This window comes from Ascaphus truei, chromosome 10 (assembly GCF_040206685.1).
Source record: "Ascaphus truei isolate aAscTru1 chromosome 10, aAscTru1.hap1, whole genome shotgun sequence".
Classification (NCBI taxonomy): Eukaryota; Metazoa; Chordata; class Amphibia; order Anura; family Ascaphidae; genus Ascaphus; species Ascaphus truei.
The window spans coordinates 31,133,127-31,154,757 of record NC_134492.1 but is presented as its reverse complement, the minus strand read 5'-3'; the positions used below and the strand labels follow the sequence as shown (position 1 = coordinate 31,154,757).

The following is a 21,631-nucleotide window of genomic DNA, read 5'->3' as shown; positions in this document are numbered from 1 at the left end:
AATGTACTTACATTAGAGGTCAAATACTTGGGTATAATTAAAATTGTGATATTGTACTGGGTGTTATGGCTATCACTATCTGAAGGTTTTATGGGGGAGTAGTCTTTATTGGAACATCCAATAGTCTATTTCAACAAGGTAATTGAATTCTAAACAGCTCAGTCAACTATGTCAGAGCAAATTAAGCCAAGTAAACCAGTTATAATTTTATACGTATATTGCACTTTTTTTATTTTGGAATATAGTTACTACTATACCTGATTTAAGTATCTCAGCCACTTTTCAAAGCACCAAAAACAGCAGACACAGCACCGAGACGTACACCTTGTACACACATTGTCCTGAAAATAAACAATGCCTGGTTTAAGAGCAATATTATTTTTCTGCATTTTTGCAACAAAAAAAACCACAAAATACAAAACAAACGCTTCATGACTTTAACGGAACAGACCATGTTTATCACACCCTTTCCTGTGACGGTAGATCTGTTTTTACAGTCAAGATTGATGAACTGAATGTCTTTTCCCACCAAGCAGAACATGTTACTGTGGAAGGAAAACAACTGGTTCAACAGCTGCAAGAATCTGCAGAGCAATAACCGCAGTTATCGAGCCAAACAGGAAATAGCATGGTCATTGCCATTTATGATATGAAACAAATGTAATAATAGTGCTGACTTTTTATTCCAAAACAATCACACAAGATGTCCTATTGTTGTGAAAATGTCAATTCAAAAGTTTACAAAATCTGGAGCTTTAGTTCAATTTTTAACGTGATCTGATAAAAACGGAGCAGGCACAGTTTTGGATGAAAGGAGCAGGCACAGTTTTGGATGCTTGGTTCTTCCTAAGAGGCAAATATATGCTCTTTCAATCTAATAAATTAATGTAACTGGCGGTGCTACATGTTGTAATATAATGATTTACTGATCAAATCTAAAGCAATTTTATATACTACTGATATTTATACGACTTCTGTTTACTAACTAAATGGATAGGCCCTCCGTTTTCAGACGTAAATGACATTTTCTTGCTGTTTTGCAATAGCGTCTCTGATTCACTTTGGATAATATAGTTTTGTTCTACTCAATTTCCTATTATTTTGTGTTATTTTAATTTGAGAATGCTAGTCTTATGTCAACATTGTTTGTATAGTTTAACCACAAAGCAGATATTGGCAACAGTGTGGTACGATTATGCCTAATTTTCTAGCGCAGAGATGCTCTGCACAGCAACTGTGCTACATTCTTTTAACACGTCCAAATGTTATTAGTAACCTTATGATTCTCAGCAGTTTCTCCTTCAGTTCTCCGGTGACAGGGGGGATATATCTATATATATATATCTAGATATATATAATATATATATCTAGATATATATATATAATGTTTAAAAAAAATGGAGTCTACCATGATTGCTGCTTTTGTTATGGGGCTAACAGAGAGGAAAGGAAACTTCAGAAATCATTAAAGAGCTGCACTCATTGGGGAAAGTTAATCTGCAAATTAAATATTTTATTTTTAGAGATCTAAAAGATGTTATGTCAATATTTCTCAAAAACAAAATGATTGGACGGTTTTGCTATGAGGTGCGTGCCCAGGAAAAGCAACTTGGACGGAAAAAATAAATTGGACTATATTTTTAAGTGGTCTATATATTGCTCTTTGCTTAAAGCAAAAACTGCCTTGATTTGCAAAATTATTCTTTAAACTCTTTTCTGGTGCTATTTTGCCGCTCTGAATTGTATTCTTTTAGGATTATTTTAGACACATTTAGAAATATATATTTCAGATTAAATGCAATTAACAATAAGAACACACAAATCAAGTTAAAAGTTTTTTTTTTTTATCCGGAACGTCTAAAAACACTTTGCCAACAATCCTGGATGATAATGAGAATCCTCGCCATTATTATTATAGTCTGGGGAAAACACGTACACATCATCATACTGCAATAAAAACATAATTAGCTGAACTTCCTGAAAACTGGAAAGATATTAAAACTCCATAGTCAGGAACACCACAAAGGAAGTTCCTTCTATGAATACAAAAGCAAACACTGGATGCTGTCTTTGTTTCGAACAGATAACGTTACCTTAAAGTCTAAAATAAACTTTGAAAAGAGGGAAGATGTGTAGTAGCGGATCCATACAGTATTTTCAATCTCTTTTCTGCTACATGCAATTGCAGTTATCTTTATTTAAACGTTATTTTTTATTAAAAAGTTGGTGATCCATATACAGACTGACTTATTCCACCGAAATGGACTTTAAATTAATAAAATAGCCTTTCACGTTTCTTAGACCCTTTAAAAAAATTATAATGTTGCCGTGTATCCTGCGAATGGATAGAGGCCGTGGATACCAAGCTTTCTAGCCCTTATTAGTACTGTTGTGGTGTGTTAAAGCAGGGGTGTGCACACTTTTTCCTCTGCGTCCCCCTCCCTGCCCCCCTTACCTTGTTGCCCCCTCCCATTGTGCACCCCTGTGTTAGAGAGCAGGATGCCAAAACAAACTAAATCTGACAAAGCTACACATCGGCCTTGGAAATAAAGTACAGCACATAAGCATAAAAGAACACAATTGTTGAACAAAATATGCCAATCAAGCCCTATAGAAATATAACTAATGTATTATATTCAAAAGGTTTTATTTATATCTGCAACATCATGTTAAAAAAACCATCAAGGACAGATATTATTAAGAAAGCTATTTAAATTGCCACACAAACCTGATGGCAGGTTGTAATATACTTGACGCACTTGTTCTTGAACACTACAGCCTAATATCACCCCCAAGCAAAAAAAAGAAACATTCATTGACTTACCGTTTTCTTTAGCAATTGAAAAAGATAAATTAAAATAATCTGTGGGATTCTCACTAGTGTTATTAAAAAGGATCCTGCGATTGCTGTCCCAAGATGATACCAAAATAGAAGAGACATAGATGACAGGATTGGGTGGTGAACTTTCTTTTTATCTCTGGAAAATACAAAAAGGGGAAATATGCTAGATCACTTGCACATACAGTAATAGGATATTGATTATTATTTACTTCTTAACCTATTAATGATCAATTCCTGAGAGAAGCATTACACCACAAAGCCAGCAGTCCAGTTAACGTCGAGGAGCGCCAAAGAAACCCTTACAAAGCAGGATCAACTTGAAAGTCATTTAAGAGAAATTTCCAAAGTACAGATATTTAAACACTGAGATTGCAATGGGCATGTTAATCGCAGTAGTTTGAAAGTCTCCAATGTTTAAACTGAATGTGAGAATTCTACAAATTAACATGGGATACCACTAATCATGTTTAAATTGTGCTACAATTCTGTCTTCTGAAAGTAGAGAGGGCTTTTTCATAACTTGTGTTTGTAATTATGACAGGGGCTGCTTTAAAAACAAAAAATATTTGCATACATACCGATTTAAAAACCAAGAAACTGTTGCTCCAGAAATAATAATTTGTTGACATGCAAGAAAGAACTCGCTGGTCCAGATAAGACCAACTAAATGGTACCACCACATGTAGCGAATACCTGCAAGTGGTTCATATTCCACTTGACCCTCCGATAGGACCTGCGCACTACCTGAAAAAGAGTTGATCCAACCATTAGGAGAGAACAACATGACCATTTAGCTCTCAGTGGAACAGTAATACAGACATACCCCGGTTTAAGCACACCCAATTTAAGTACCCTTGCGAGTAAGGACATATTTTCAATAGCCCCATACCCGTGTCCGTACGCTCGCTTCGCGAGTACGGACACTTATTCTACCCTACAGACCGCCGTAGTAGTGACGTGCTGATTCCTCTCGCCCAATAGGCAAATGGCAGCTCGCGCATGCGCCTGTCAGCACGTCCTGAACAGCAATACCGGCTCCCTACCTGTACCGAAGCATCGATAAGTGGAAAAAAGGTAGTGCTTCACTTTAAGTACATTTTCGCTTTACACACTGTACATGCTCTGAACCCATTGCGTACGTTAATGCGGGGTATGCCTATACTACTTTAGTGCCATCTTGTGGTAGAAAAACATGGATGACACGAACATTACAGAAATTATTGAATACCCTACTTTTACACTGCTCTGCTACTTTTGATTGCAGATGTAGAAATAATTTTTACCTTCAGATTGTGACAAACTTCTATTTTCTCTAAGAAGATTGAGCTTCATATGAAGAGAATAACTTCACTATGCTAAATATTGATTGTTTTACAATGCTGGCATCTAATGGTGTCTTTCCTTCCAACAGTGACTTCTGTTGTTTTTTGGAGGATTTTAAAGGATGTTCAAATTGTGTTTTCTGGGTCCTTATTCTCTAAAGAGAAAGGCCTTTAAACTCCTATAAGTGCCATATTATGTTTGCTTTATATGAGCATTATTGAGGCAGTGAAGGTTTATGCAGATGCACATATTCAGCTTACCTGAAGTTCCTAAGCCAAGAAGCACAGCTACCCAAAGCACCCAGTAGATGATAAGAATGACAAAAGTCCAAAGTGGCTGCAATAGCAGGAATGGAATACAGCTGATAAATTTGCTGCCAACTTGAAAGAGTTGAATGGTCATTTGGATCCTTTTCTTCAATACAAGTATTAAAGTCAAAAGTGCAATCTAGTTCAGAAAACAAATATGTTTTAAGCACGTTCTACAAACCATATTGGTGCTAGAAAAGGATAGAAAGTATTTGTTCATCTTCATATATGAAATTATAATTTACAGGAGTTTCCAAAACTTCATGTCCCCTTTGTCACTAATGAATTTGAATACCCCTAGAGTGCATTTTAAACAACATTTCTGTAACGTAATTAAAAAAAACATTAAACCATAGATAGAATTCTAATGTACAGGTTCTTCTGGGAAAAAAAAACATGCATAATTTGTCTAGGTTTATACTGTACTAAGAATAATGTAGTTATTATGGCCTGAACATCTCTTCAGCACTCAGGTACAAACGCCCTCTGCGCTTAAAGAGTTAAATACAAAATTGGCTGTAGTGGACAATGTAATATATAAAAAATATGTTCTCAAAGTAGGAATATGTTCCCTCAAAGGATTCCAGAGCAGTGTTTATAACATAATTTATAATTTCATGATAAACTTTTATAATGCGAGATAGTAAAATTATTCCTTACAATAATGATAACGATGAGGCTCCTCTTATCCACGGTCAGCTGCAAATATGTTCCAACATATTGATAAAACCATACATTTAAAGGAATATGGGCAATCATACATCTCTTCTTGGGGCCCATTTCTGCAATATTGGCATTATTTTCTCACAGATTTCCATCTCGTGTACCAAGTACATATCAAGTCCAAACAATTAAAAACAAAAAACAAAAAAAGAGAACCCATTTGCTTATATACCTCCAAATAAAATGAACCTATATTCCATGTGGTCAAATAAGATATACCTGGGAATACAGCAGATACCCGAGAAATTTTTATTTTTCCTGTATGTTTTCTGTCTGCCTCGCTATGGGTAATTCTATACTCAGAAGCAGCCGTTCGGGCCATTTTCAGTCGAAAACCCATATTGACGTTAATGGATTAATAGGCCCCTTTGTGTTTCAATATGAGATATCAGATCATTAACACCCAAGGTTGATCAAAATGGATTACTCAATCCCAGTCTGAATGCACAGATTTGTGCTCGGGTGCCTACTGTACTGTATAAAGTATTCATTTTGCCCTGCTTTGCTGTAAAGTTTAAAATATATCTGTTCATTATTTCTGCATGGAAAACAAATGAAATGGGAGTCTAAATAACAATAACGGGTTCACTTAGTTTTTGCTTAAAAAAAATCTGCCCATAAATTATAGTACTTAAACAGTTCAGCTCTGAATCTTCAGTGTTTCAGCTATGAAGAATTGCTAGAGTTAAGGTTTTGCTAGCAAGATGCCTTCATTTGATGTTAATACAACTAATTCAATGTGTTATTTATTTAGCAGCCAAAATGTTGCAGATCGAAAAAGCTTAAAATGTCATATGGAAGAGGAGCAGCAGCATATGGACAGAATACAAAATAAGCTGCAGACACAGAAACTAGATCAGTGATTTTCAACCGAGGTTCCGCGAGCACACATGCCGTCTTCTGCGGCCTCCAAGGGGGGAGAGCTGGGACAACTCTCCCAGCTGCCCCAGGCCCGGCGGCACCCCACATAGCAGTGACCCGGTGGCTCCCGAGCTCATCATCAGCAGCCGCCCGGTCAATGCTATCCTTCCTCTCTCTGCTCTGGAAGTCGTGGCAACTTCCTTCCTCCCTCCTGTGAGCCGGATCAGATAAGAGCGCGCTGCCAGCCCTTAAAGTGTGTGTGATAGGGGGAGTGTGTGTGTGTGTGAGAGAGAGGGGTAGGGTGTGTGTGTGTGTGTGTATGTGTGAGAGTGGGGAGTGTGTGTGTGTGTGTAAGAGGGGGAGTGTGTGTGTAACTAAGAGGGGGAGTGTGTGTGTAGATTGTGTGTGTAAGTGAAAGGGGGAGTGGGTGTGTGTGTGAGAGGGGGAGTGTGTGTGTGAGAGGGGGAGTGTGTGTGTGTATGTGTGTGTAAGTAAGAGGGGGAGTGTGTGTAAGTAAGAGGGGTAGGGTGTGTGTGTGTGTGTGTGTGTGTGAGAGAGAGAGAGAGGAGAAGAGGGAGAAGGGAGTATAAGGGGGAGAAGGAGCGATGGGAGGGGGAGGGGGGAGAGGAGATTCCTTTGAATTTCACAATCGAATTCTGGGGTTCCCCAGCAAAAAAAGGTTGAAAAACACTTAACTAGATAAATACTTACAGTTATCACTGTTGCAACTATTGCAAATGCAAGTAAAAACTTCACATTTTCCTTCTCAGTTTCCAACTCAAAACTGGGATCATTCACGTGATCATAAAATAGCCACCACAGCACTCCGGAGACAACTAAAACAATAAAATGAAGAAATGCAACAATCTGCTGAAAAAGAAGACTGGTTTTGATATATACTCTATTTCCTCAATTCTATGACGCACCTTTTTTTCGATTTTCACATGTCTGAAATCGGGGTGCGTTTTAGAATCGATGTATTAAAAAAAAAAACGTTTTTAAGTCTCTACAGTACTAGCCCTCTCTTTTCACATGTTTCAGGAGAGGTCCCATGTCAGCGGAGGACGAAGTGTGTGGTGGCGGCAGGAGAGGTCCCACATCTGTAGATGGTTGAAGATGGACAGCGGGTGGGAGTGTGGTGACGGCGGCAGGACAGGTCCCAAGTCTGCAGGTGAATGAAGATAAGAAGACAACGGGCGTGCGGTGGCGGAGGCTGCTAATTGATAATAATAATAGCAGGAGCAGAGCAGCATAGGGGAAAGGCTTGGGAGGTGCACACTGTAACACCGGAAGTTGATCGGTCTCTGACTTCCGGTTACCGTGTGCACCTGCCAAGCGGTTCCCCTATGCCGCTCTGCTCCTGCTCAGCTCTCCTGCTATTATGATCTCCTGCCGCCGCACCCCACCGCACGCCCGCTGTCTTCTTATCTTCATTAACCTGCAGAGTTTGGACCTGTCCTGCTGCCGCACACCCGCCGCACACTGTCCATCTTCAACCATCTGCAGACGTGGGACCTCTCCTGCCACCGCCGCCCGCTTCATCCTCCGCTGACATGGGACCTCTCCTGAAACATGGTAAGTGAAAAAATAATTTTCCCTCGATTGTAAGGGCCAAATCGATGGTGCGTCTTACAAATCGAGGAAATATGGTAAATATAGAGATATAATAGATATAGGTTTAAGTATATAGAGCATTGTTATTAAAATATAAGGAAAATGCAATATCTGTTCTGAATATTTTGCACTTTATTCGTACTGTTCTCACTTGCTGATTGCTAGTACCAAATGCATGATCATTTCAGGTTTATTCCATTGTATAACAACTTCTGGAATCCCAGGCTCTGCAGAACATTGTTTTTTTTTTACAGTGCAATATAGGACCTGTTGACACTTTTCAGGTTATCAGTTGGTAAAGCTGTTACATTAAACAACCTAGCAACACTTGCAATCCATATTTATATGTAGGTTTGATCTTTGCTTCAAATATCTGTCAACGTAGATATTTAAAGCAGCATTTTCAGAAAATTGTAAAGTATATATAAAAGAACAAACAAGATACAGTAAAGATTCTAATGCAAGCTTCTATTCCATAGATATAAATGAAATGGTTCCCCAAAACATGAGTTACCCTGTTGCCGCCAAGTGACATAAGTTGTATAAGTCTTGGGCACTCCAAGTGGGAAACACAGGATCCCTTCAAACCGCCAGACGCAGGGACATCAGCTGTAATTTGTCGGATTGGTCAGGTAACAAAAGCGGAGTCCTGCATGGGAGATTACACTGCCGGTGCCTGCTGCCTCCTGTTATCGTTCAGATTACATCTGATTACGGAGCAGATCTAGTAAGCAGCATCAGCTGTTCCATGCTGAAGGGATTAGGCTACGGCCCTAGTGCCTGTGCTGCAAGCGCGCCTGCGAGGCTGGCGGCGCGTGCAGCAGAGTTCCCCGGTCTGCAGTGACCTGCAGGAGGAAAGACGGGGGGGGGGGGGGAGCATGGCCATGACGTCACCCAGCAGATTCGCCCTCATTGGCTGAACCACCGGGGGGCGTGGCCTAGCGCTCCGTCGAGAGTCCGGATCTCAATTCTCTTGAGGCGTTTGTCGGTGCAGCGCGGCGGCTCCCCCTCGCAGTGGGCCCGGCCCCATTGTGGGGTGGCTCTTGTCCCTGCAACAGCGGGTGCTGCAGTAGCCAGCGGGGACCTGGCCTTAGGCTCACGGATCTGAATACTGGTGTGAGGTCTGTAGGTGAAGGTAGCTGGAGACGCTGGGCAAAGACACCCAACGTGGCGTTTCGCCAACTATATAGATATATCCCTTGCCTGGGAGAGGCATACACATTTCTTTGCACTCTCCCTTTTGGGACTATTTGTGAGGTCTATTTATATTGGTAGTGCTTTAAAGTGTATTAGGGCTCATTATAGGAATTCCTTTAACTAGCTGCTACACATACAGTACATAGGAGCTCCTAGTTTCACTTAATTGTTATTTGCCTATTCTAGCATTTACCATGTTTAATGGAGACGGTTCACTATATGTTTTTATATAGTGAGTCTGTATGTCCTTATTCATTCGCTTGTTCAATAACATTTTATATTTTTGTACCCACATATGTGTGCCCCATTTTGGAGTTCTAGTAAGTCCTGTTCTCTGGGACTTACAACCCCATGGCTACCGATATAATTAAAATGGTACTGTAGTTTCCAGACTCAAAATTCTCTGGACAATCCAACAGGTTGTGGCTTCCTATAGGCACATGGTTTCCGCAAGATTTGTACACCCATATTGTTTCCTCAGAAGAGAACCCATGGTTCCAATTATGTAAAAAAATACATTTAAAAAAAAGTCCCAGATAGGCTTGCTGCTTTAAGTTTTATTATTTGTAAGCCTTTGCTGGTGGAAAGGATTGCAAAGCTTTGCTCTAAGCAACAAAGGGATTTATTGACCTTGCTTTCTCCAGCAGGAAATCTATGTTTCTTTCCCCCCCCATAACTCTTCATTTAAGAGGGGAAAAAAACCACACACACACACACACACACACACACACACACACACACACACACACACACACACACACTTATAGGTCAACATGTTACACATAGGTAAGCAGCTCCATAACAGAAGTTGATAGCTATAAAGACAGAGAACTAGAATTTGTGAATACACAACACATTCTACAATTAACACCATCATGCCTGGCTTGAGATTTACGGTTTTCTTTAAAAAGAATGTACAGTAAGATAAACAGAAAAAGCTTGAAGGCTTTGATGTACTTTGGAACATTTGTTTCTCTCCCTGTGGCAAATGAATATGAAATGAATACTCTCAGACAGAGTTTATCTGGCGTAGTAATTACTATTTTTGCAAGTATCAAAGGCTAGATACACTTGCACTCCGTCTGTTAACAGTGTTCGTTCAGTATTGTTGGTCCAGGAGCCAGAGATATGAGCAGGGAGCCCTTCACTGCCATGTAACATGGAAAACCAAGAGAACGATAATCTACGCGATACAGCTATTCAGACTGAAGTAACTCGTAGAATACAATTAGTTCATCTTTTATTTTGAGGTAACCACCAGCCACAAAGTTTCTGGGTTTTTCGCTCAAGGTATGTAACTGAAAATGCACATACTTACATAATAACCCGAAAATAACCAAGGTAATGAAAATGTGAACCAGAAGAGTGCTGATATATCGAAACGTTAAGACCATTATTACCGATAAGGCTGTTGAAAGAAAAAAGAAACAAAGAGTATTAAAATAAAATGTTTTGATTTATCATCCATGATCATTAAAAAAAAAATACATCCCAAGTACTTGAAATATATACGTTTTTGGTCTTATGCATACAAACATAGGCTTGTTACTGTTTGACATTATGCCATCCCCAGAAATACTGCTTCGGGTCACAGAACATTTTATGAATCATACAACACTGAGTACATTAAATATTCAGTTGCCACCACTCCTGACAAGAAGCTTTCCCCCCCTCATCTCATGCTAAAGTAGTACAAATACTTAGCCCCAGATCCACAAAGCTCAGTTAAGTGCCTCACAAATCCTTACCGCAAATCTTCAAAAGGTCAATAATTTTACATTAGGCCATGTTTTCCTCGTGTGAAGAGCATAGCTTCAACTATAAAGTCCATAAAGGTAAACGCAGGAACTTAAAGAACATAATGTTAAGTCATTCCTAAACGTACCATTACCCCCATCCAGACCTTTTGGAAATATACCAATTTAAAATTATTTGAATATACCTTGCATATTCAAATTACCATATTTCCCAGGTATGTTCACAGGTATCTCCCCACGTGTTGTATAGACGAGATATAGAAGTCAAGGGGTACTTTACTAAAATAGTTTCTCTGCTTCCGCCTCAAAAAGCCCAAATTCAGGGTGTGGATGGGAGACGAAGACATACTGAATGTCATGTTGAAAGCTAGTGCAATGTGTTACGCTACAATAAATGTATGTACTGTATGCATATCTTTATTTATATAGCACTTACAGCTGTACTTCGCGCTTTACAAGAGAGAGGCGATGCAGTACAGGGAATTATAGTACAATAAGTGCAACAAAAAAGATCAGACAATAGGAAAGGAATAATGTGAAGTTAAGCCTATGCTAATGAGATATATGGCTGTTGTTTTTATATACAAATAGCTTTGAGGAGACGTGTTAAACTCAGGAAAGATAATATCCCTTACTGTCATAGGTAATGTCACGTTAAGAGCTCCGATTTAACCGAGCTTTCTGTATCTAGCCCTTAATCCCTAAAGCTTGATCAGGTTTTTTTGCCAAGAAACTTTATTTTTTATTGCATTACCTACTGCCAGGATGCTCAATCCTATCACATTTTCTCTGCCAGCCATAATTCCACCGAGAATACGATGAAAAAAGTCAACTTCATTAACCACATTTATTAGAACAGATGCAAAGCGGGAGTAACAGTCAGGATTTTGAGGAACACAGCGATTGAACAGAGGGAATGATTTGCTAAGAAACAAAAATGCAACAAGAAAAAGGGATTAAAACATAACATTTGGGAAAAACAAAAACAAACAAATACACAAATCGTTTTTACACTCAATATGCTACCGATAGATCAACAGCATGTAAAGTTTATTCTGTAGTGATATCTTATAGTTCCATCTGGTAAAATTATACATTGACAAAAAGCTTTTCCAAAATGTAATATAGTTTGAGGTTAAAGATTACACTTAAAGCAGCAGTACAGGTTAACTTAAAAAAAAAAAAATATATATATATATATTTTTTTTATTACGAAGCTGAACCCCATCAATTTAAGTACCACTTGCTTCTAGAGATACTTACCTCCTATTGGCCCGTGTGACCTGGGCCTTTAAACTCCGCAAAGATACCAGCAGCTCTACGCAGGTAGCCATCTCTGGAAGCAGGGGTCCCGGAGCTGAAATTAATGGGGTTCAGCTACAAAACCCCATCTTTCAAACATACAATAAAAAATAAATAATAAAAACTTAACCCGTATTGCTGCTTTAAGTACATCATGCTCAGATTTCAATATATCTTGCTGAAACTATGCAATACAAAATATCCAGCGTAATTTCCTATGCTAACGATATTAAGAAATGAATCATGATAATAAATATTCTTATGATAAATATCTTTTTAAAAGGAATTGAAAAAACACACACAAAACACATCCATTTGCCAGAAAGCAAACACTTTTGCCTTGATACAAATGCCCCAGTGATTGTATTTATGGTTTGGAATATAATGATTTTATTTAAATGAGAAAATATTGTGCAAATGTTTTAGGCAAAATGTGATTTACCAGCTAATGTATTTTCACGTTCCTTGGCTGTAAACCTTATGACTACGGAATAAAACAATACATGTACAGTTACATCGTTGATGAGGTTGAAAAAAGACACACGTCCCAGTGGCGTAGCTAGACATTCGGGGCAGCCGGGAAAAACAAGTTTCACGGCTCCAATAATATTAATACTGACTGCAATTTTTTCTCCCTCCCCCATCCTCTTATTTCATCATCCCTCCTCATCTCTCTCCATCCCTCCTCGTCATCTCTCCACCTCCCAATCATCACCATCTTGCCCCCACCTCATCATCAGCTGTCTCCCAATCGTCATTATCATCATCATCATCTCCCCCTCCTTAGAGTGACCAGATTTTTAAATGTAAAAAACCGGGACACATGCACCCCCTCCCCCCCCTTTTTTTTTGCTTTCCTCCCTCTCCCTTATCCTCACCTCTAGGGTTGCCAGGTGGCTTGTCCAAAAATACTGGACACAATACTGGACCCCCACGCCTCCGAATATATATAAAAAATACCCCCATGCCTCCCGAATACATATAAAATATACCCCCACCCCCACCAATACATTATAAAATATAACCCAATACATTATAAAATATACCCCCACCTCCCCAATACATTATAAAAAATACCCCCACCTCCCCAATACATTATAAAAAATACCCCCACCTCCCCAATACATTATAAAACAAACCCCACCTTCCCAATACATTATAAAAAATACCTCCACCTCCCCAATACATTATAAAAAATACCTCCACCTCCCCAATACATTATAAAAAATATCTCCACCTCCCCAATACATTATAAAAAATACCTCCACCTCCCCAATACATTATAAAAAATATCTCCACCTCCCCAATACATTATAAAAAATACCCCCACCTCCCCAATACATTATAAAAAATACCCTCACTTCCCCAATACATATAAAATATACCCCCACTTCCCCCCCAGATCATCATCTCCTCAGCTTATCCTTGCCCCCATCACCTCACCTCATCCTGCCCCCCCCATCACCTCACCTCATCCTGGCCCCCCCATCACCTCAACTCACCTCATCCTGGCCCTCCCCATCACCTCACCTCATCCTGGCCCTCCCCATCACCTCACCTCATCCTGGCCCCCCATCACCTCACCCTGGCTCCCTCATCACCTCACCCTGGCCCCCCATCACCTCACCCTGGCCCCCCATCACCTCACCCTGGCCCCCCATCACCTCACCCTGGCCCCCCATCACCTCACCCTGGCCCCCCATCACCTCACCCTGGCCCCCCATCACCTCACCCTGGCCCCCCCATCTCCTCACCCTGGCTCCCCATCACATCACCTCATCCTGGCCCCCCATCACCTCATCCTGGCCCCCCATCACCTCATCCTGGCCCCCCATCACCTCATCCTGGCCCCCCATCACCTCATCCTGGCCCCCCATCCCCTCATCCTGGCCCCCCATCCCCTCATCCTGGCCCCCCCATCACCTCATCCTGGCCCCCCCATCACCTCATCCTGGCCCCCCCATCACCTCATCCTGGCCCCCCATCACCTCACCCTGGCTCCCCCATCACCTCACCTCATCCTGGCCCCCCATCACCTCACCCTGGCTCCCTCATCACCTCATCCTGGCTCCCTCATCACCTCATCCTGGCCTCCCATCACCTCACCCTGGCTCCCACATCACCTCATCCTGGCTCTCCCATCACCTCATCCTGGCTCTCCCATCACCTCATCCTGGCTCTCCCATCACCTCATCCTGGCTCTCCCATCACCTCATCCTGGCTCTCCCATCACCTCATCCTGGCTCTCCCATCACCTCATCCTGGCTCTCCCATCACCTCACCCTGGCTCCCCCATCACCTCACCCTGGCTACCCCATCACCTCACCCTGGCTCTCCCATCACCCCCCAAATTGTGTCCTTACCTTATTGCTAGGAAGGACACAGACTTCTCTGGGCCACCGGGGTGTGGGCTCCGCCCCCGCTGTCCTGATTGGCTCTCCGCTCCACCAATCAGGGACAGGATGCACAGGCACACACAGTGCTCCTGCCCGGCCACCGTCCGCCCCGCCCCCGACTCAGCACTTCCAGCCCTCTGCCGTTGCGCCGCCCTTGCGCTTGTGCTGCCAGCCCTCCGCTGTAAAAAATGGTAATACCGGGGACACACGTGTCCGGTATTACCTCCGATTTTATACCGGACAGGCATCAGAATTACCGGCCTGTCCGGTTCAAAACCGGACACCTGCCAACCCTACTCACCTCTCCCTTCCTCCCCCATCCTCTGTCCCCTCCCTTCCTCCCCCATCCTCTGTCCTCTCCCTTCCTCCCCCATCCTCTGTCCCCTCCCTTCCTCCCCCATCCTCTGTCCCCTCCCTTCCTCCCCCATCCTCTGTCCCCTCCCTTCCTCCCCCATCCTCTGTCCTCTCCCTTCCTCCCCCATCCTCTGTCCCCTCCCTTCTCCCCTCCCCCCTCATCCTCTCTCCACTCCCCCCTCATCCCCACCCTATCTCCCCTCCCCCACCCTCGCTTCCCTCCCTCCCTCCACCCTCCCTCTCTCTCCTCCCTCCACACCCTCTCTCCCTTCCACCTTTATATGCATTTAACATAGGGACCTGCTATTGATACTTACCTTGATGTTGGTTAGCAGGCTTGGCATTATTTGATCAAAAGATGTAACCAAAAGTCTCCTTTGTCTTATAGATTTAGTTTTCACTGTGTATATTTCCCCATTTATTGCTATCCCAATGGGAGAAGGGCAGGGATTAACTTTGTTTTTGCACATACTAAACATGCAACAGTAATGTAACACACACTTGTATTCAACATATATAAAAAAAACAAAAACACCAAGTATACAATATATATGCACATAATGCATGAAACATACATAACACACACACACACACACACACACACACACACACACACACACACACACACACACACACACACACACACACACACACACACACACACACACACACACACACACACACACAATGTAGAGGAGCAGCTTTGGAGATCTCTGCAGCACCACCTGCTGCCTGGAAGTGGTTAAGCAGCCCTCTTCTCCTCTCTCCTCCCGGCTACAGCTGTTCTGCGATCAGCTACACTCTCCTCCTGCCCGCCCAAACCTGTCTATCTGAAGAGAGACAGATGGGCCGCCAACAGGGGGGGAGCATGCTCCACCAAGAGCAAGGGCCCTCAGGCTATAGCTACGCCACTGATATGTCCATAAAGTTCAACCAATGCTAAATTTAGACGACAGATACGTTATCCTATATTTGTACTTGCAGTATATTGATCCAGAGGAAGGCAAACAAAAAAAGCCCTGTGAAATATCAGGGGAGAACTAAATTCCTTCCCGACTCCAAATATTGGCAATCAGATTACAGTTACATTTATTTATTTTTACCCAGCTGGCCATCCATATGGTTACAAACAAAAAAGTGTTAAGTGAAGACTATTTTCTTCTTTGCAGATTTGAAATCAGGTGTGTAAAACGGATGGAGAACTTAGCCGCACACTTACAAGAACAAGTGTTCCAAACAATTTAATTCATCACCATCATTAGCACCAAAACTGTATGCAGTGACTCCTTTTCCTAAAGTCTACTGTTATGCATGAAGCACTTATTCTTATGTCACATGTATAACTGCTGTTAAGCGCTATGTACATGGATGAAGCTATATAAAGATATATGTACATAAATAACTTAATTTAAAATAACCTTTTCATAATAAATAAACAATTTGGAAGGTATTTTGTCATATTTTGTCATATCCCAGAATCCCTGGCTGCAGTGGAAGCACTGTATGCTAACAGATAATGGGGAGAGACAGGGTTGCAGACCTGTCAAGACATGTGAATGTGCTCACAAGTGGTATTTTTATTTACTGTACAGTGGAGTGTTTTGTCACTTTTGTACCCACCATAACTTTTTAAATCTGTGATTTAACATTACAATTTTAAATGTGTTTAAATAAATACATTTTAAAATAAAAAAATTAATTTAAAAAATTAAAAAAACATGTACTTTCCCCTATCCCTGAATATCAGAGATGGAGGAAATAAAGCTTTTAAGATGAATGGGATAAACATGGGGCAAAGCGATCCTTCAGGGAGGTAGGGGTGTCGTGATCCTGTTTACATTGGAAGATGTGTCTTCCCCAAAGATGGCACATCTTAACCTGCAAGTCACCAACTCTCCTTCAAACACCAATGTCTGACTGATAGCAATACAAAAATTCAACATCGACTTTGTCATTTACTATCGCAACATTCCCATCATATCAATATATTGGCCAAGTCTACAATGACCATATACAACTTTCACTATATACCCTTCATCTAGAATGAGATCAAATGCTCATTTCAATTAGATAATCCAGGTGATATTTTTGTTGTGTAAAACAAAGAAAAATGACTCGGTTAACTAGACTGAATTTCCATCTGTAGCAGGCAGGTGGACCAACAGAATGAAGAAACCGGCTTATAGCCATCAGTATTATACAGGTTTATTGGTATGCCTTAAAAAAAAGGAGCACTCCTGGCGACACTGTTTTTTTTTGGGGGGGGGGGGGGGGTGCTTTGTTGTAACAGGTTTGAAGCAGGGGGTCTACGGAGCCAAATCACATTGATTTTAGTTCCATAGACCCCCTGCTTCCCGAGATACTTTCTGCCAGTATTGTTGCGCAGTTTAAAGCTCCTGCATCACGTGGCCAATAGGAAGACACATAGGATGATGTTGAGGCTTCCTGTTGGCACACAGGACATTTAAAGCCGCAATATTGATAGCCCTGTCTGGGCTGCTACTGGCACCTCCTTCCCAGGTATCTCAGGAAGCAGGAGGTTTCCAGAGCTGAAATTAACACGGTTCCACTCCGGAGACCGGTGCTTCAAACCGATTTTTTTTAGTGTCACCATAAGTGCCTCTTTTAAAGTACACACACATATACATATACACATATATACACACACCTCTCTATCTTTCTTAGTTATTTTTAATCAAGGCTTGTTCGAAAGATTGTTAGATTTTTTTTATTTTTTAAATAAAATATGCCAAATCAATCTTTACCTTGGTGGAACTGGAAGCACAGGACACCATTCTGAAGCCTTTGGATGCTCTGTATATCCTGTGTAGTTCAACTTGTATAAACAAAGGTATGAATCTATATTGGAAAAATATCACAGTACTTTATGTACTTCTATACTTTTAACGAATGTGTACAAAAACAATAAGGGTTTCTTTAAAATACCTTCTAGGTTTTATTTCAGACCAGGAGTGGCCAACTCCAGTCTTCAAGGGCCACCAACAGGTCAGGTTTTAAGAATATCCCTGCTTCCACACAGGTGGCTCAGTCACTGAGCCAGTGATTAAGCCACCAGTGCTGGACAGGGATATCCTTAAAACCTGACCTGTTGGTGGTCCTTGAAGACTGGAGTTGGCCACCCATGTTGTAGATATTTCTTCAGCATTATTTTCCCAGTTGCATATTTCCTCTCAGCAACATTTTAGTAAATGTCGATGTATGATGATTGGACACCAATATTAAATTGGTTCCTGCTTCTTCTGCCATACATTATGGATAATCTAATAGTAAGCAAATTAATCTAATGCTACATTAGGTTTAAAAACATATGTGACATTTTACATTCCTGCTAACTACATTCATACTAACTAATTCATCAGGAAGTATCACATTTTAGATTTTTTTTCCAACTCACCGTTACTCTTTGCAAACAACTGCACGTCTTGTAGAGAATTAAGCTGTTCTTGAGGACAACTGGATACACACAAAGCAAGTGAATTTATTTTAAAGTTTTGGATCTCCAAGTTGCATGAATTCATGAAAAAAACATGTCTGTTTGGAAAAAAAACATGTTTAAACATAATTTTCTTAAAGGAGCAATCCAAGTTGTTTTTTTTTTTTTTAACATGGGATTGAAGCAGGGGGCTTTGGCGCTGAACCCTATTCATTTCAGCACCATGGACAACCTGCTTCCAGAGATAGTTACCTCCATAGTATCTCTGCAAAGTTTAAAGCTACAACATCACGCGGGCCAATAGAAAGCTGAACCCAATGATGTCACTGCTTCTTATTGGCTCACAGGGCGCAGGAGCTTTGAAACATGAACCCATCATTACATGAACCCTGCTAGCGGAGCGGCTACCAGCACCTCCTACGGAGGTTTGTATCCCCAGAAGCAGGGGGTTCCCTGACCTGAAATGAACGGCTACAGAGACCCCCTGCTTGAATCCTATGAGATATATATATATATATATATATATATATTTTTAAATCACATGCTTGGATTGCCTCTTTAATATTAGAAAGTAAATATTGCTGCACATTAAAGCAGCATTGCCATAGACATGGGGATATATATATATATATATATATATGTATATATATATATATATATATATAATATTAAACTGCCCCGACACTAGGCAGCCTGTGCACATGGCTACGTATCGAAATATTACTTTTATTATTATTGTTATCATTTATTTGTAAAGCCCCAACTTATTACGCTGTGCGGTACAATGGAGTACATTGCAACGTATATAATTTTAGATATTTTTTTTTTTAAACAGTTACCTACAAGTGAGAACGAACACGCACAAACGCATACAAAGAGGTAAGGATGGCCTGCTGAGAGCTTACAATCGAGAGGGAACGAGGGACAATGTTGAAACAAGAAGGTAAAGTGGCTACTTTTATCTTTCATCTTATCTATTTATTAACTAGGAGTACTTCTTCTCCTAGGTTCATTAGGAAAAATTAGAGCTCTGTGCTTTTTATGACCTAATGCACACGTCTGCTTATTTATGCAAATACACATATGCAAGATTGATCAACACCGTTGCATCATGAGATTTTAGCCTATATTTTCTTAGCAGAAATCTGCTTGAAAAGACCTATTAGTTGTACAGTGTCATCCAGCGCAGAAAAGTGCCTCAACGCAGAAGACTGCTTAGCAAATATGGCCCTTTATTTATAAGAATTATCTCATAAAAACCATGTATGTGCCTTTGTGACTCAATGTACAAAAAAATGTAAGTACTGTGGTCACTGTATTGACAAACGTTTGATGTTTTGATTTAGGGAAGCTGGCAAACGCAGAATACTCAACTGCATCATCAAATTATTATGTTCATGTTTTTCTATAAGTAAATGTCTAGAAATACCTGTATATGGTAATTGCAGACTCCTCAGAAACTGTTCAGCCAATATTCCTGGAGAGGAAATGTTTCCAAAAACTACTGCACATACTTTTTATTAGCAATAACAGTCCATATTGTAACTAAAAATGTATTTTCATCGCATTAACAAGTCAAAAGTTATGTGTTTGAAAATGGGGTTGACAAGAAATTGCTACGAGCATATTGAAGCGGGACAATAGTTCGGAATAGTAGTTTGCTACAAGCTTCCTCTCTCAAAACATAACTTTCATGTGACATTGGAAAATGAAATATGCCTGTAAAGCACATACTTTCTGCTAGTCATGTCTTGTCCAGAAAAAGGCGCATTTGGAACAGGAGAGTTTCTTCTCCCACACACATTTCCGTAGCTATCGTAACCAAAAACTAGTCTCTCTGCAGCTCCGGCCGTCAAAGCATAGCCAGTTATGAACATCTGTGGAAAGAACACATTTTTAAAATAGTTATAAAAATGTATACGCTGCATTTCTGAATGCCATTCTGTGGCTGTGCTTACACATGACAACCCTTATATAAAAATATAGCTTACATGTATAGATAGAAAGGCATTGAGACACTACCATAGTATACTCCCACTCTACAAGTTACAGATGCCAAAATAGTTTGCTTACCATATTATAGAACTCTGGCAGTGTACAATATCAATACAAGACGACAGAAAAGCCCAATGCTACATCCAATATGACAAAAATATACAGTGAAATACCTATATATTCTCATGAAAAATGGTCATTTAGTTAAACTCTTTGACCAAAGCGTTATAAGTCTGCAAGCCGCATCAAGGCATGACCATTAGCAGGTGCTAACAATTCTCATTGTCAATGAGAATTTTAATCAGGTAGTGTTAGGACCTGTAGTGTTAGGTAGGTCATGCCTTGATGCGGCTTGCAGGTTTACAACGCTTTGGCCAAATGGTTTTACTAAATGACCCTTTTTCATGAGAATATATAAGTATTTCACTGTATATTTTTGTCATATTGGATGTAGTATTGGGCTTGTCTATTGTTGTATACATTTGGCCACACCCAGTAGCACTCCTTTTGATTATATATATATATATATATATATATATATATATATATATATATATATATATATATATATATATATATATATTGTGGTATGTTTTGGGCTTGCTGGGATTCTGTGAGTGTACAATATCAACAAATGTCAAGGCAATAATTAAAAAAAACACATCCAAATAATTGCCCCATATTTTAATGAATGTCCACAGAAAAACAGCATCTGTTTGTTTTTTGGTGTGCTTAGCTATGAAATAAAAAAAATGTATGATTGATTGTCTTTTTACGTTCTTCACGATAAAAATGTGGGTGGAGAAAAAAAAAACTTTTTGTTGAGCCAATAAGCATTTGTAAATAATTATTTTAATGTATCCATGGTAAACAAAGGTTTTGGTTGCTTTTTACAATCTTTATCTAATATCTTGTGGTGATAAGACTGTTTGTCAATCCTTAAAACTAGAAGTTGTTGTTTTTGCCTTGTTCATTGTTTGTATAATAATTACAAAATCATCATTAGCTCAACCCCGTTATAGCGTGATCCGCTACTACGTGGATCCGTTATAATGCGGCTCCAGATTTAAAAACATCTCCAAGGTTTGTTTTTTAAATAACATTCAATGCTTTATTGCTAAAGGACACACACAGATACATACACATTATATAAAATAATAATTTATAAATTATTCCATACCATTCAGGAATTGAACCCCATATCCTTCATATGCTAGTGCAATTCTCTAGCTGCTAGACCACAGGGTTGGTGTAATGAATTGGACTCTATAAAACAAACTTAACATCTACTGCACAGTGCAGTCCATCATGATGCAGATGCAGATTGTGGTGAAAGAGAAAATTCTTGAAATTGAGAAAAAGGTTCAAGCCAAATTCACACCTGTCGAGGTTGTTAGTATGAAGGAGAAACTGGTAAGTCCATTGAAGAGTATAGAAAAAAAATTGAGACAAGGAAACATTTGAAAATTTCAAAGGGACGCTTATGATTATGATAATAATCATGT

At 40.2% G+C, this 21,631-nt stretch overlaps 1 protein-coding gene across 2 annotated transcripts in view; it reads right to left on the bottom strand.

The window, feature by feature from the left end:
- The window catches only part of SLC44A3 (solute carrier family 44 member 3), a 47,181-nt gene that overhangs the window by 16,853 nt on the left and 8,697 nt on the right, over nt 1–21,631 (bottom strand). The window contains exons 3-12 of one of the 2 annotated variants that reach the window (XM_075616454.1): nt 19,866–20,008; nt 18,093–18,151; nt 17,443–17,536; nt 11,380–11,549; nt 10,187–10,276; nt 6,769–6,893; nt 4,426–4,612; nt 3,421–3,586; nt 2,825–2,978; nt 258–341 (exon numbers count right to left, since the gene is read on the bottom strand). In XM_075616454.1, the coding sequence (XP_075472569.1) occupies nt 258–341; nt 2,825–2,978; nt 3,421–3,586; nt 4,426–4,612; nt 6,769–6,893; nt 10,187–10,276; nt 11,380–11,549; nt 17,443–17,536; nt 18,093–18,151; nt 19,866–20,008 (1,272 nt within the window). Of the gene's footprint in view, nt 1–257; nt 342–2,824; nt 2,979–3,420; nt 3,587–4,425; nt 4,613–6,768; nt 6,894–10,186; nt 10,277–11,379; nt 11,550–17,442; nt 17,537–18,092; nt 18,230–19,865; nt 20,009–21,631 lie in introns of both variants that reach the window. The other variant, XM_075616453.1, reaches the window with a different exon arrangement.